The 16,653-nt window shown below is 34.7% G+C and overlaps 1 protein-coding gene across 1 annotated transcript; it reads right to left on the bottom strand.

Annotated features, from left to right (window-relative positions):
* Nucleotides 1-1,732: 1,732 nt before the first annotated feature.
* On the bottom strand, nt 1,733-4,805 carry LOC148845662 (putative receptor protein kinase ZmPK1). Its single transcript, XM_088953471.1, has one exon. It carries the CDS (start codon nt 4,393-4,395, stop codon nt 1,936-1,938), a length of 2,460 nt encoding a protein of 819 aa, XP_088809597.1. The 5' UTR covers nt 4,396-4,805; the 3' UTR covers nt 1,733-1,935.
* Nucleotides 4,806-16,653: the final 11,848 nt, after the last annotated feature.

Below are 16,653 nucleotides of genomic sequence, written 5' to 3'. Positions count from 1 at the left end.
GGGTTAGGCGAATAAAAGGCCAGACCCTAATCCTAAATATTCAGATTAGGATTGACCCAGGGATCAACTGGTTTTTAACTAAATCAACATCGGTTTGAAAGTAAGTGACATGACAATGACCCATAACCCAACCCGAATTCTTTTAGGGTCATGTCGGGTCAGGATGTCTCCTAACTCGGGTCACTGGATAGGAAACCCTAACATTTTTTTTCGGGTTGGTCGGTTTCATGGGTTGGGGCATACTTTTTGCCATGTCTACCCAAAGCCCGTTATATGACTCAATTGAAAAGTGGATCTTTATTATGCGCTTTCACACCCTTTCACCCTTATTCATATAATATGATATTCGAATTCGTTGTGCCACACTAAAATTGGTTTATCTTTGATCCAAAAACACAAAGGTGGGCCTAAGGCGACTTCAAAAAAGGCATATTATCTTGATTACCATTATTCCATGTCAATGGTTTATTTTTCAAATTTAACCAGGCAAAGTGTCAATGACAAAGAAACATGAAGGGTGGGAGCAATTTTCTGTATGACTCAGTTGGGAAGAAGTACAAATACAGATTTGTAGAATGTGTTATAGGATCAACCATTGTATTATGGTAGGCTTAAAGTTGACAATGTACGTCCTCTTTCAGCTTTCTAGCAATGTGTTTCTGACCAGTCAAAGCATCTGAGAAGGCCCCATTTGGTGCATATTTTTGTGCGGTCTGTCTGCTATTGATAAGTCCGGCAGATTGTATTTGCATCTTTTTGCATTTGGTTCGTAGTAGATCTAGCTGCAAAAAGTCGATGCATCGAAAAGTTTATTTTGGACGATTTTCAGGAAGTTCCAAATGGAACTTTTCACTATTTTTTTATTCATATTCGTGCGGAAAGACACGTCTGAACCAAACGGTTTTCAGGATATCAAGATCTTAATGCAAAAACTCACTGCGTCTTTTGATTGTTAGAGTTACCAGAAGATCTTCTCAAAAAGACTTGCCAAACGGCCCCCATCTTTTGGGTTTTTAACTTTTAAGTACCGAGACTATCTAATTAAGGCCAATGTTTGGGAGTGCTTATACTGAAAATAAGTACTTAAAAACAAGTGTTTATTCGAATAAGCACTTATTTGCATTTGGCACCCAACATTTTCAAGTGCTTCATACTAGGCCTTTGATAGTCTTTTTCTACAATAAGCACTTAAATATGCATTTGTGACTATTTTGTCCTTCATTTTTTTTTTTTGAATTTTCAAAATATATCCTTATGAAATTACTTTTATAAACACTTTTATGAAAGTACTTTTATAAAATTCAACTAGGGATAATTTTATAAGTGGTATTTTAAAATTCAACTAGGGATAATTTTGAAATAAAAAAAAAATGAATAAGTGCTTATACAATAAGCACTTAAAAAGTTAGAAATTTGGGCTTAAAAAATAAGCTATTATTTTTAAAGTAAGCACTTATTTCGGGCTTATTTTCCAAATACCAATAAGTGCTTAATAGTGTGATCCCTGCCCAAATAAGCACTTATTTTTAAACACTCCCAAACATGGCCTAACTTGGAAAAGTTCAGTTGAAGCAGAACTATTAGTAACTGCAATACACCCATTTCCATTAAGAATTGTTAGCATATGAAATTGTGTGATGCAAAGCTATTTGTGTCTATGTTTCTTGAATAGTAAGAATACAAACAGCATGACAAAGCCTCTTAGTCGTCTGTTAGGAATTAACTCAGTTAATTGACAAAAGTCGGGTTTGATGCATTTCATTGATATATTACTTCTATAAACAGCTCTGCCTCATGCAAATTATATAATTTGTTCTCAATGGAAGGGAATTGTTACATTCATGTCTGCTAATAGAAAGAAGGTTCTAGTACATATTATCAAATCTCTACAGGCATGTTTGTTATAATCTGTATATTTCTGCATGATACCATGAACTACAACATGTTTGCAGTATTGATTTCTGATTCATCTTCTTCACATTCTAGTAGAGCTTGTACTACTGTATCCATGGTTGGTCTCTTGCTTCTGTCCTCCTCTATACATGATATGCCGATTTCTATCATCATTGCTGCCTGGTTCCTGTTGAACTGGCCTCTCAAACTTGGATCCACTATATCATCAACCCATGTGTCTTCTCCATACTTGATTTTTCTCTTCACCATCCTGATGAATCGTGTTAATTCTGCTTCCTCTTCCCCATTGACCACCACCCAATTGGACAGTCGAATGCCCTTTACAATCTCTAGGAGTACAACCCCATAGCTATAAACATCAACCTTTGCAGTGATGGGAAGATTCAAAGCCCACTCCGGAGCCATGTACCCTTTTGTTCCTCGAATCCTAGAGAACTCTGAACCAGACCCACCTCTGTGAGATAACTTTGCCAGCCCAAAGTCTGAAATCTTAGGCTCAAAATCCTTGTCCAAAAGAATATTTTCAGGCTTGACATCACAGTGGATTACCCACTCAAGGCACTCATGATGAAGGTATGCCAGACCTTTAGCTGTTCCTAGTGTAATCTTAAACCTCTGTTTCCAATTTAGGGGACTAGCTCTGCTGCTAGTGTTGCTTCTGCTAATGCTGGCATTGGAGTACAGGTGCTTATCCAGTGATCCATTTTCCACATACTCATAGACCAACAATCGTTCTGTCCCTTTACAACAGAACCCCCACATTCTAACTAGATTCATGTGGTTGATTCTCCCAAGTGTGCTCACCTCAGCCCAAAATTCTTCTCCTTGAATCACCTCTCCCAATTTCTTCACTGCCACTACTCTATTGTCCTCCAAAACTCCCTTATAAACGGCCCCGGAGCCACCCCTTCCCAACTCTTCTCTGAACTTCTTGGTTGCCTTCTGCAGTTCAGCATAAGCAAATCTCCTGAATTGATTAAGCATTACTTGGTATCCATCCTCCATTGGTGCTTTCAATTTTTGTTTCCTGAAGAGACACCACCAACCTGATGCAATAAACAACACCTCAATTGCACCAATCAGAAAAATAAACGAGTATAGGTATTTCCATTTTGCCCTGCTGCTCCTCGTGCTACCGATACCGGATGAATGCTCTAATACTTGTGTTTTGGATCCACAAGTGAGATCAGATCCCATTGGAGCAGAGGTTCCTGATGTTTCCAAACTTTTGGGGAGTTTCAAATATATGGTGCCCTCAAAGTCTGGTGATTGGAAACCATTGTAGAGTGCACTCTTCAGAAAACAGAATGGTTTCCCTGTTAACCTATAAGTAAAAGCCTTACAAGAGCATTCCTGTAAGCACTGATTCTTGCAAGATTCTAGTGTTACAGACTGTCCGGGGCCCAAATCAAACCCATAAAAATCTGTATGTGGAAGCTCAACGAATTTCACCTGCTGAGGTTGGTAGCACCTTCCTTTGAACTTGGGCTTGCAACCACTGTTCCAGTTGCTTGGTTCCTTCATCTCGTAACCTGGTGGACATGAACACTTTGATTTTGGTGTGTAAACACAAATTCCATATTCTCCACACAGTCCTCGTACTAGGCAATGTTGTGGGACTGCTTCCCATGATACAACCCAGGACCCATTTGACTCGTTTAAGCTATAGAGTCTGAGATTACCATCATAATCCATTGTTAATCTTCTTTTGATTCCATGACCCAAATCAGTAGCAGATATTCTCATGCTATCGCTTGATGAAAACCTACCCATTTCATCAAGCACTGCAGTTCGGGTTCTGTTGTAACCGATTCTGTCATTTTTGAGTACACCAACATCAGGATTAGGCCAATAGACACTGGAAAAGTCAGGCCCTTCATGAATTAATTTCAGAACATTGTCGTTATCGAAGAAGAGAGCATAGTAGCCTGAGAAATATGAGTTGTTACCCGTTGCAGAGACCAGTTTATTGTTCCTGATGAGGGGTTGCAGAGGAAGAAGAGTATCGGTGGGATGATCAAAGCTTTGCCACAATACTTTACCATTTGGGTCCTTCAGGACAAGGTTTCCAGTGTTCAGGAGCTCGGCTATCTCCGCCTTGGTGTTGGTGGTGTTGGTGAACCAAATGGCTGAGCCTTCGGCATCGGTGAGGACCATGGCGCCATCTCGGTGCAGTGAGACTCTTGAGCGTTGTCCATTGACAGGTTGGTCTCTGTTAGCCATCCAAGCAACTGTCCTTTCTTTGGAATTGGTGAACCAAATTGCGAAACTGAAGGCGTTTACGCCAACCTGGTAAAATCCACAGGTGAAGGATCCATCCGCGGAGGTAAGAAGGTCTGAAGCATAATTTTCAACTAACAGAGAAGAGCCTCTGTGCAAGGAATTACGAGGTGCTGAAGATGCACAAGCGTAGTGAAAGGAGATCAGAATGGAAAGAAGAGAAAAAAGAATACTTGGAGACTGAGCATGTGGGTGTTTCATGCTCGCACTTGATCAGTTAAGCTCTATCCTCTATGTAACAACTCCAAGATGAAATCAAGAAGAACTGAGATGAAAGTTGAAACCCAGAAGAAAAAAAAATAGAGGACAACACACAGAGAATTAGAGGAGGCACATTTGAGGTAGTTAAATTGGATCCTCACCTCACCTAGCTTCTTAGTTCTTACCACCGGGCACTCCGAATCCAACTCTTCACTATGGGCTGGTGGCTGGTGGAAAGCTTTCTTTATAAAACAGAGCAAGCAAGTAAGCAAACAAACAACGAAAACAAATAAACGAGAGGATAAAACTCAAATTGGTGTAGTGGTGCTGGGTTAACTATGGTTGTTGGGCCAACAGCATAGGCAGTCGAGACAGTTTATGAGCTGCGCACGCTCTGGGCAGTTCACCTATTCACCCCATGTTTTTATTTTTAGTCAAAATAAATTAAGATATAATTATTAATTTATCCATTCTCAAGGTAAGGTGGCATTCTCAGAAATTCTCTCAACAGTCATAGGCTGTTGGGTTCCAATGGCTAAAGTTTTTGGGAGAACGAAGGTTCAGCTCAGGGTCTATACCCAAAGTACAGTTGGATGGGGTGCCAGTTCAGAATTGATATCAATTCATGGACCGACATTGATGTCTAGATTGGGAGTTTTAGACCTTTTGATGTTTATAGATCTACAGTGAAAATCAGAAATCTGTATTAGACCCATACTTAGGGATATTTATTAAAAACCGAAAAATTGAATCAAATCAAAAAAAAAAAATCGAACTACAAAATACAGTTAATAACTAAAGGAAAAACCGATACCACCAATTGGGTTTACCATGACTCGATTAACCGAACCGTGAATACCCCTACCCGTACTTCTTCCTAAGTTTTTTTCCGATAGGCTGGGGGTCAACCCGTAGGGCTGTGGGGACAATACTAAACGCGTTGATTAAATGCGAGTCGCTTTTACTCGTCCATTGTCTAAGCGCCAGTCAAAGCAAATTATCAATAATCTACCAAACAGAACTGGGATATTTTCCTCACTTAGCACTCGTTACACCGACTTGACTTCCACATTTCAACCGTGTATTAAAAATCGTCGTGTCAACAGGTTGGTTGGTGCTACAAATCAAACGAATCAACATGTACCCCCAAGCATGAATTTTCCAGGGGTAGTGAAGAGTAGTTAGAATGAGAAACTGAGGGTTTGGATTCTAGGGCTCTCAGAATTTAAATAGAATAGATAATCAGACTCGAGGAAGACTTCTTCGGTCTCTAATTTGTTTGTGTTGGTCTCTTGTTGCTTTGTATTGTGGAGGTGCCTTCTTATCAGTTATCACCTTCTAATATTTTTTTTCTTTTTAATAAAAGTTTTTTATTACTATAAAAAGGGAAAAGAAAAACCCCCACCTGCATCAAGGGTTGAGAAATGGGCTATCTACTAATAAAAGACATTCCACCACCCTTCCAACATGATCTGACACCATACATCTCATATATGACAGGCCCTACTTTTGTGATGGATTCCAATCTTATAGTGAGATGTGTGGTGCCAGATCATGTTGGGAGAGAGTTGGAGCATATTTTGTTAGTAGATGATCCCAATTCATCCCCCACATGTATAACCCTATATAGATTCCAAATAAAAAATAAAATAAAATCTTCCTAAGTGTGATGTACTTGTACCATGAATTCAGATTTAATCATCACAAAATCCATTCTCACAATTGTTATAGCTGTGTGTGATGCCATTGCTATTTTCAACATACTGGGTCAATGAGAATTAAATTTGGTGAGAAATATGTGTCATCACATATATCATATATGGAAGCCAATTCAACTAGAAAAAATTGCATGTGTGGAACTGATCAATGTTGAAATATTGAATTTGATGTTTTAAATCAAAACAATAACATTGAATTCGTCAACCCAAAATAAATTGGTAAAAGAAACCAGCTTTCACAAATTTATATTAATCAACCCAAATTGTTCCAAGAATGATACTAAACACAACCTATATCTTCTGAAACTGGAATCTTGCATAAGATGACACCTAGGGGTGGATTCGAGCCGAGTCGAGCTGAATAGTTAACAATTCGAGCTCAACTCACAAGGTAGTACAGGATTGGTGCTTGAGCTTGAGCTCGGTTTGAGCTAGAACCTTCAGCTCGAGCTTGGCTCGGCTCAAGCTTGACTTGAGAAAAATGTTTTATAAAAGGAAAATACATATATATAAAATATTTTTATTTGATATTTAAAAAGGTAAGAATTATAATAATTAGTTATTATTATATATATAAATAAAAATATCATATATATAATATTTTTATTATATATATATATATTATTTTCTATAATTTTATATTATTATTATTATTATTATTATTATTATTATGTAGCTATTTGAGCTCAGCTCACGAGCTTCATGAGTCGATCTTTATTAGGCTTGAGGTCAGTTCAATTAATAAACGAGCCTATAAATTGGGCTCAAAGCTCGGTTGAAACCAAGCTGAATCGAGCTCGAATAACTCATAAAGAACTCGTCTCGTAGCCACCCCTAATGACACCATAAATAGTGTTATTATTTAGGCTGGTGTGCTTTAGTTTTAGGTGGACGCATCCATTTGGGCATACCCATAATCATGAATAGGAGAACCACACCAAAATATAACTATTTTATGTTTTAAACTCAACACTTCTGCGACATTTCTTTGTCAATACAAAGATCTTTCTAGTCTATTAATTAATTAAAGTCCTTGTTGCGTTCAAAGCAAATTATGAAAAATTAACCAATTTAGGCATTGTTCATTTATATATTGGTTACTTATCCAGGGTACACTTATTTGGTAAATGTTTTTTAGGTGACATTTACCCATGTTATTTTGACTATCAGATGAGTAATATAATTGCTTTTTTACACATAAAAGCCCTAAATTTGTCCCATTATGTTTATAAACTTTTCCCCAAAAGGAAAAAGTTATTTACCCCTGAAAAATGACGGATGGATAAGTTTTAATCGGGTAAATGAAATTAACTTTATTGTGTGGTCAAGTACTTATTATATAAAAAAAATATATATATATATCTATAAAATTGGTTAATGGATATTCCCCTCTTATTGACCGGTAAACAAATGGAGCCTTAATCACTTAATCACATATCAAATGGTTCAACCATTCGACCTGATTTATTGAGATGTTATGAAAAATTAAGAATTAAAAGTGGAAAATAATTCTAAATTAGCTATTTTGCATCAAAATAATCACAGAACAATGAATATTATATCAATAATAAAAACATCCACTTAAAATTTTACACATGTTTTATGGGAAATTGACCAAGCTAACATTTCTATGGCCAATTCAAAAATCTGTTTTTGGCTGCTGGCTCCCGAGTCTAATGATCTGACCATCCATTTGGGTTGAGCCTGAAAACATTGGGTTGTGTTGGAATTGGTGTCCCCTGAGTTATAAGCGTCTACATACTTGTCCAGCCCATCCGGTCTAATCTGGTTCTATTTGGGTTCTTATTTATCAATATAAACAAATAAAAGCTTAGATTATCCACTTCAACTCCATTATCGAAGTTTTCAATTTTTCATATGCGGGAAAGACTTGATATCCAACGCTAGTTTTTACCAATCAAAATCCCCGAATTTGATAAATAAATAGGAATGCAAATGGATCGGATCAGATTCGAATTAGGGCATATTTGAATTCAATCCGACATTGTTAATATCGGTTTCGATCTTATTCAAAGATCTGATTGGATCTTGGATCTTTGGATCTGATTTGATCCAATTTGTTGTCTTTAAAAAATAATAAATTATTAAAAAAAGAATAAAATATACCAATTTAAATAAAGAAAAAATAAAAAATACAAGTATTTTTTTAATTACTTTCATCATATATATACATGTTTTTTATAAAAAAAATAAACAATATAACAAATTTATAAAAATACAATATAAACAATATATTTATAAATAAATAAATAACATATATATGTATTATATATATTTATAAATATATAACACAATGGATTGGATCTTCTTGGATTGAATAGGAGGATGATCCGAATCCAATCTGATTTCTGATCAGATTATAAGATCCAATTCGATCAGAAGATCGGACCAAAGGTGATCCAAATTCGGCCAAATAAGATCCGAGATTCGGATCAATGATCCGATCCATTTGCACCTCTCTAAATAAGCAGATGATTGGTTATCACTTTTATGAATCATGATACCGTAGATGGATCAATCCCAACTCTCAAATTGTCTTCCATGAATACATTTAATTATTTTATGGGAATAACAAGTCGGATAATATTATTAAAAGAAATTGTGGCTGGAGCTTTACGACGATATCAAATGGGGCGATGGGACTCTCAGTAAGTAAAAACTTTACAAACACCATGAAAAACATGGGAATCCAATCATACATTAACACCTCCACATGAGTTTAACATACATGTAGGAGATGTTCCCAATGTACGGGCTAGATATTATGTGAGTAAAGTTTTTGTTTGGAGGAGATCGGGGCTCTCAATTGGGCATGCAGGGCTCTTTGTGATGCTCTTTATTTTGCTAAGGTGCTTGGTATATCCATATTCCAAGGTGTTGATTGATATGATGATTCAGGGTTGAGCTCAGCTAACACTCTTTGAGGCTCGTTTGGTTCATAAGCAGAATTAAAATCCTTCAGAATCGGAATTGGAATGATCTATTCTCATAATTTGTTTGGTTCAGAAATGAATGGAAATGGGAATTAAAATCAACAGGAATGGGATTTCATTCCCAAGGGAGGGGCAGAGAATGGTCATTCCTTCAAATGGGAGAATGTCATTCCAGCAGAAATGGGAATTGGATTCTAATTCCGTCCAACCAAACAGTTTCCGATTCCAGACCCCTATTCCCACGAATCAAATGGGCCCTAAATATCAGCTTCTCCCATGTTTTTGCATAACGGTAATTCAGTTGGTAAACTTTGCTTGCGATTCTCTTGTTGATAGTTGTTTTGACAATAGGGATGCTCTTCCACGTTCTATTCGTATCTCTCTTGTTATGATCTTCTTTTCCTTCCTAGGCTTAAATTTGGCTAATTGTTTTATTATAAGGTTGGGGATGAGTGATTATGATGAGCATCTGATGTACTCGGGTTTGGGGCAAGGCCTCCCCTGTATCTAATGTTTATATTGATTTTATAAATAAAATTTTAAGGTGGCTACCCCTCCACTTGAAGTAAATTTTGGGAATTAAAAACAATTAAGGCCCTATTTGTTTAGCAGGAATAGGGGTCTAGAATCGGAATCGCAATCGAAATGGGCTATTCCGATTCTAACTGTTTGGTTAGGCAGAATCAAAATCTTATTCTCATTTCTACTGGAATGGCATTCCTCCATTTGAGGGAATGGTCATTCCCTACCCCTCCCTTGGGAATGAAATCTCATTCATGCTCATTTCAATTCCATTCCCATTCCTAAACAGACTATAGGAATAGACCATTCTGATTCTGATTGCGAACCAAACGAACCCTAAGTATGTTAACAATTTTTCATTAATAATTTTAATTTTAATTTTTTAAAACTTTATAAAGTTAATTTTACTAATTTTAGAATAAGTTAATAAAACTTAGTTATTTAATTTATTTTATTTAATAAGTTAATCATGTAAAGTAAGTTGCTGAATTTTATTTTTCCCTTATTTAAATTTTTTATTATTTTCTATTTTTAATATTTTTTCTTAATAAATATTACTTTTAAAATGTTAAAAGATTGTTATTTTTGTTTTGCATAACCAAGTTGGACCAATCAAACCAAATCAATAGAGCTATAAAGTGGGTTGTCACCCATGGGCCAGCACAATGCGTGCCATACCAAGGCTTGGCCCATATCCCTGGACCGTGTCAATGGGTTTTGAAGCCCACAAACTGGCACAACATGGCACAATAATGTGGGCCGTGTTAGCACAACCCACAGCCTGGCATGGCACAACTCACATAGTGGCCCAGCATAACACAGCATGAACCCAGCCCACTACAAGTCATGCTGACCCACCAAATTGTATAACCATTGGAGATATCCAACAACTATTTTCCACTTTTTAGAGTTTCTTATAGAAATACCCCCAAGCTATAAAGAGCTAGTTTAAGGGGTATTTGTATATTTTGGCTTTAGGTGAGCATAAAATGACTTAAATGCCCCCAATATTTATATAATAACTAGTTTTGAGGTCATCTTAGTAAAGTGATAATTAATTTTATGAAAGGCCAAAATATCCCTCTCAACAACTATACATTGACTAGTTTTTAGACTCGGGATCTGCTGCCCACAAGCTGTACCCACATCCATACCCACAGAGCACCACCACCATGTATTGGAAACATCTCCCCATGACAAGAGAGATATTCCCAATGCACAGCTGTCATGCCTTGTAGATAAAAATGTGAGAACATCTCATGCATAGCAGATCTGAGATCTAGTTTTTAAAAGTATTTTGGTCAACTAAATTATTTCCAACTACTACAAATACCCCTTAACCTCCTTCATTCTCATCACACAATTTCTCACTCTCTAATACTCTCATATAGTATCCATGCTCCTTAGTCATTAATTCTCATCTTTATTCAAGTTTCAACAAGAATAAAGCTTGTTCAAATGTCTTAATTTAGAAATTTAGGACACTTAGAATCTTCATAAGTTGAAATCAAGTTGGGAATCTTAACTCATGAACTAGGTAAGTGGTAATTAATTTTTATTTTTTTAGGGTTTAATGTTCCAATTTTTTTAAAATGGTCGGTTCTTCTCAAAATCCCTTTCCCTACAACTTTGGTTATGATGATGTCCAATCAAAAGATGATAGCACCAATATCAATGTCAGTGATACTATTGCTGATGAAGCCACACCTGCTACTATTTGTGCTAGGGGTGGCAAAGAAAGACCAGTGATGTCTTGAATGTGTTTAAAGTAGAAACTCTTAAGGGAAAGGAAAAAGAGTTATTTATATGAAATGTACGAGTACTTTTAGTTATAATAGCAAAGGTGATACTAGCCATTTGGCTAGACATGTGGCCAAGCATTTGAAAGAAAATAATAATGAAAATAAAACACAAATTTAGATTTTCTTTTTTTGTAATTTTGAATATTTGTAAGAAAAAATTGAGACGAGAACTAACAAAATATATTGTAGATGTTGAACAATCATTTTTATTTGTTGAAGACCCTAGGCTAGAAAGATTTTTACAACAATCTGTAAATCCCCAATTTAAAAAAAGTTTCCAGAAATACTATTGGAGAAAATTCTTTAAAATTTTTTATTTATATAAACAAAATTTAGTTCCTACTTTGTCAAGTCTTAATTATAGAATTCACTTACATATGATATTATATTAGTTATATTTGTGGCATGGGTCATTTTATTTACAAATCAAGGCTTTTACAAAAATAATAATAATAATAATAATAATAATAATAATAATAATAATAATAATAATAATAATAATAATAATAATAATAATAATAAGTTTTACAAGACTTGAATGGCCACATACTGGTCCAACAATTGTTACAAGTATTTTAAATAGTTTAAATATTTATAGTATTGAAAATAAAGTTCTTTCTATTAGTTTCAATAAAGCTACTAATAATGATTCAGCTATAAATATTTTAAAATCTCAATTAAAGCCATTTTAAATGAAAAATTATTTCATATTAGATGTATATGTCATATTTTAAATTTATGTGTACAAAAAGCTTTAAATATTATTTCGCCTACTATTTTATGATGCAACTAATGTGTTTTTTGGTGTTTATTACCCAAAATCTTGTATTTTAATTAATCAATTATTTGTAATTAGTGAATGCTTTCAAAAATATAGAAGTGATTTAAAATTTAAAAATATTGGAAAAATATTTCTCCTTTATATTACTTAGTTGCAATATTAGATCCTAGGGTTAAAAAAATGGTATAAATGTTTTACTTAAATCCTATTATGATAATAAGGAAATCGGTCTTTGAATAAAAAAAAAATAAAAGGATGAAGCTAAAAACTTATTATTTGAAATGTATAATATATTGAATCACAAATATTAGGACATAGGAGAACTTGTAGAGGCTCCACTAGAATGCTTACCCATTTTCTACCTTAGTTCCTCTAGCTAGAGGCCCCTTAGTCTTGTTGAAGAGGAAATGCTCACCCACTTTCAAGCTCAGTCCCTCTTAGAGTTGAAGCCAACATAAACCTAGTTAAGGAACCATGTCAATCTCGTGCTTCTAAACCCGTTGCTTACCTTAGCTCATCATAAAGTTAAGATCCCTTAGGAACCAAGTCTTGGAGTCATGACCTTCTTTTATTCGTATTGTATCCCCTTAGTCAAGACATATGGTTCTAGTTGTCCCTTTTTGACATTTCATTTATACATTTCGCCCATTCTAAAACCTTGGTCCATAATCTATGGTTTAACCCTTTCTTTGGCCCATGATGGGCCCACCCCTGGTAGACGTGGAAATAGTTGTCCACTTTGATGCTTGCACCTCTAATGCACTTAGAACCTTAGACCATCCTTTAACATATTTCCTCACCTTTGAGGAATTACATAATTTTGATATTTTTAATTAATAGAAAGAAGATGAAAAAATTATCCAATACTTGCCACATGACAAGAGAAGCTGCATAAATGACGAAAGTTTCGAGATATGTATATGTTTAAATAATTAATTGTATGGTAAAAAGTAAACTACAAGATCAAAAAGGGCATGACAATTCAACTAATGGCAGTTGAAGTTGAAGGTCGAATTTGAAGTTGAAGAAAATATTGAAGTCAATGGTTTTGTATATTCATTAATTGTGCAATATTTTTTGTTAATTTTTATTTTTTTTCAAAATATTTGCCATTTTTAGTTAACAAAAAAAAAGTGAAAATATTAGAAAAAACTCAACAAAGGGATCAAGCTCGTAGCCCAACCAAGCTCAGCATAGCATGGCCACATTACACCTCTAGAAATCAGGCCAGGTAGACATGGCCTATGGTCCTACCCCTTTTAAGGGTTCTGGGCCAGGTAAGCACAGCCTGTCCAAGCATACGTGATGACATGGCATAGCTTGCTACAATGTAGGCAACTCGCAAAAGTGGGTCATGACTCACATTACACCTCTACAAAATCGGTCTAGTTCAGTATGAACTAGTAATTGAAGTTAGTGGGTGGATGACTTTTGGGTATTCAAATAACCTAACCCTACTCTTTTTGTTTTGAAAATTGCATAACTAGGGGGATGCTTGGAACTATGGCCGTTTTTCAAAAAAACAGTGTCATGTCGGATTCACATAGGCGTTTCAACAAACGCCCATGTATCTCATTGTTTGGTTCAGTCGATTATTAAAAAATCGGGCATGAAACATGAAACGCCAACTTTGGTGTTTCATGCATCGGTGAACCATTTCCCCAACGATTGACTAATGTGTATCCTATGTGGTGCTTACCTGTCAACATATACATGAAAAATGATGATGAAAATCGCTTTACCAAACAGCATAGTATTGCTCACTACCTAAATGACAGAAGCATTTTTTTGTGAAAAAATGGGTCTTGAAAGCATGGGCATTTTTTCTTGAAAATTGGTTCCAAAAAGCACCCACACTTCCAAACATCATGTAGGTTGAAGATAGAGCAAACAAAATGGATCCAATTTGGTACGGATTGGTAATTAAAGCTAGTGGTTTGGAAAATTTTTGGATATTCAAATAACCCAACTCATGAACTCTCCTTGATGCATAGCTATTTTTAGGCCCTTGATTCATTTCTTCTTCTACTTTCTTCTTTTCTTTTCTTGGGAAACTTGCAAATCTAACGAATCAACCTGATCCACTTGATCTACCACTCAATGCTTCAAAAAATTTCATTGCAATGGAGCTGCAAGACAGAGTAAATAATTCATGTTCATAGAAAATATTTTTAGAAAAATAGAAGTGAAATTTTCACACAATTTATAAAAAGAATTAACAAGCAATTTTTTAAAATATAACAAAAATATTTTATTGAAATTTTATTAATAGCAAAATTAATATTTTAACAAAAAACATGTTAATCAATTGTAAAATTAATAATTTTTCTAATATATATTTTCAAGAAATATTTTCTACAAATTTATATAAGAGATTTGGCAGACCAAACTGGATCAATCAAGAAATATTTTCTTCAAATCGGTAACTAAATAAATTGGGCTGATCACTTTTTGGGTTATGAAATGATCCAATCCATTAGAGTCATCTTGACCCATCTTCTTGCTATAGTGTTCGCTCAGCAACAATAGCATTTCAATTTTCAACATTAATACAAGTAGTGATGTACGGGTCCCAAAACGTCATATGGTGAGAGAAAAGTTTTATAATTATAATATTAAAATTTTATTTATAATTAATTACAATAATGTTTTTATTAATTATTAAATTTTATTACTTTATTTTTATTAATTTCTTATTATATTATTTATTTTTCTCTTATTATAGATATTTTTACTCATCTTATTTCAATATTTAAGTTTTAACTTAAATATTAATCTTTTAATACAATAATGAAAATTAATATCTGAAAATACTCCGATATACAGATATAGCATCTCGTGGCCAGCGTTTTGTGATCAGCGAATCCAAACTCCATGATTCCATCCACCCATGGCCAAAATTGCTCCGAAGTGAAATTGTGTAAACAAAATATTATCTCTTGGGTGGTTTACTCCATTTGTTTGCTTCAAGCAATTTCGTTCCCTTTGATAGTGCATTGCAAGGGAAAACAAACGATGGGGAAGCCACCAACAACAACCAAAATAGAGAAAATTTGCAGTAGTTGCTGTTCTTGCTTCTACGCATTGTGTTCTTCTCCCATACAAGGAAAAGATGCACAAAATCCCTTAAGATAGATGGCCTCAATTTCTCTGATAATTACTTCATTGCCCTTATCTCTTTTCTTTAATTAATAATTCCTTTTGCAAATTATTATTTTAGGGAGTTTATCATCCTTTAATTTAGGGTTCGACCATGATACCAGAAAAACTTACAGACAACCAACCAGTATCATGGTATCATAAAAATAGACGACCAATCAGGGGGCATTCCATATTCATCAAAATTCATGGGGGTATTTTGATTGGTTAAAGATTTTCCGGTATTATGTCTTTTCAATATCATAGATTTTTTCTTTAATTTAATATTTCCATCTTCGAAAAAAAAATTATATGCATCCCAAATATCAATTATTACGAAAAAAATTTAAAAACGGAAACAGACCCGGAACCCATTTGAACCATCTAGTCTAGGATTGGATATGAATCATATTGAATTCAGATAGGGGTTTAACCAAATTCAATCTGAATAAAAAATGAGATATTTGAATAAGATTTGATGTTTAATGGACATGTAAAGCATGGACCCGAATCCTGTTCATTCGCATATCCTGATATCCGATTCAAATCTAACTTTGATTCGAATATTGGTAGATTTGTATAAAATTTAGGGCTGAAACTTTAGTGAATTCAGGTTGATCATTTGCAGAATTTTGAATGGGCCTGACCCCGGGCCGATGTTAAATAATTTGTACACTCAAGATTAGATCTGTTCATGAGTCGGGCTTAGGTTTAACTTTTGTCAAAATTTCAATAAACTCGGCCCAAAACCCAATACAGTGTAAAGCTAGGCCTGAAACCCGGCCCGTGAACAGGTCTCTCAGGATCTGCTGCTTGTCATGATGTGTATAACATAAATTTACAAAGTTAAATATAAAAGAATAGGTCATCTAAATCTCAAATCCCATTTAAATTCTAAGTAATTTTAATAATAAAAAATATGTATATTTATATATACATGTATAATTAGACTAGATTGATCCTAATAGATTTAATCAACAAAATCCAAACTTGATCCAATTGTGACTGAACGGATATCCAATTCCAACTTAAACAAATCGAATCAAATCAAATCCATTTGCACCCTTTATTAACATAAATTAACTCCAAATGTGGTTACTTGATTTCATGAATTTCAACTACATCGGAGTCGGGTTAGAATTTGGGCCCATTTAAAAACTTAACAAATTTCCAATTCAATCCAATTCAAGTTGCACCCCTTTCCTTTCTTAGTTCCCCTTTTCTTTGGAAAAGCTCCAACTTGCTTGTACGTCACGGTCACCGAGTGATGGGTACATCTGAAATTTCACAAATGGTATAATCTGTGTATATAAGCACTCAGCCTCTTGACGTTATACATTAAA

This window comes from Nelumbo lutea, chromosome 7 (assembly GCF_056320005.1).
Source record: "Nelumbo lutea isolate HS-2025 chromosome 7, American lotus-T2T, whole genome shotgun sequence".
Lineage (NCBI taxonomy): Eukaryota > Viridiplantae > Streptophyta > Magnoliopsida > Proteales > Nelumbonaceae > Nelumbo > Nelumbo lutea.
Note: the sequence above shows the minus strand (reverse complement) of the source record. Positions and strands in the feature narration are given on the sequence as shown.